Raw genomic sequence first — 699 nt, forward strand, 5'->3', positions numbered from 1 at the left:
CTTTATTTAGTATTAACATATGCTTTTAATCACAGTATGGATAGTGTTTCACAATACAGTACAGAGCAACCTCAGTTAATGCTCAAAAAATGCATGCAACCAGTAAATTCTAATAAATAAATACATAAAGATATATAAAGATTAGTGCATGCAACATGGAACTAACCAGTCTGTGTGTAATGCATCCAGCTAAGAATGACCTCAGGCGCTCTGTACCAACGTGTCACAACATAGCCCGTCATTTCACTGTCTGCTTGCCGAGCTAGACCAAAATCCAGGATCTGTAATATAAGACACAAGGCTTTATCTCGACAAGAGGCACACAGCATGAATATGCAAATACCACTTCATGGTAAGATACCTTAAGCTCACACTCCTCATTTATTGCCAGATTGCCTGGTTTGAGATCCTGCAGGTTTTAACAGATGAAGTCAGAGGTTTTGCAGTGAGAAATACATGTGTGCATATGTATTTATGATTAAAACAACCTTACGCACCCTGTGAATGATTCCAGCAGCATGGATATACTGGGAACACAAAGAGATTTATGGCAATATATTTGAGAGAGCAAGTATTTATTACTAAAAACTTACAATACTCACTTTGAGTCCTCTCAATATTTGGTAGACCAGATACTGGACCCTGTCCTCTGATAGTCTCTCCATTTTCATTAACTTTCCTAGATCAGTACCCATGAAA

The 699-nt window shown here is 37.8% G+C and overlaps 1 protein-coding gene across 1 annotated transcript; it reads right to left on the minus strand.

Annotated features, from left to right (window-relative positions):
- Positions 1 to 166: 166 nt before the first annotated feature.
- On the minus strand, positions 167 to 693 carry LOC107682357 (mitogen-activated protein kinase 12-like; the record flags this gene model as incomplete). Its single annotated transcript, XM_016478620.1, has 4 exons — positions 603 to 693; positions 498 to 527; positions 362 to 409; positions 167 to 281 (listed from the first exon to the last, which is right to left on the minus strand). Coding segments are annotated over exons 1-4 (262 nt in total), but the record flags the coding sequence as incomplete, so codon positions are not given.
- Positions 694 to 699: the final 6 nt, after the last annotated feature.

This window comes from Sinocyclocheilus anshuiensis, unplaced genomic scaffold (assembly GCF_001515605.1).
Source record: "Sinocyclocheilus anshuiensis isolate Anshui unplaced genomic scaffold, SAMN03320099.WGS_v1.1 C32110014, whole genome shotgun sequence".
Classification (NCBI taxonomy): Eukaryota; Metazoa; Chordata; class Actinopteri; order Cypriniformes; family Cyprinidae; genus Sinocyclocheilus; species Sinocyclocheilus anshuiensis.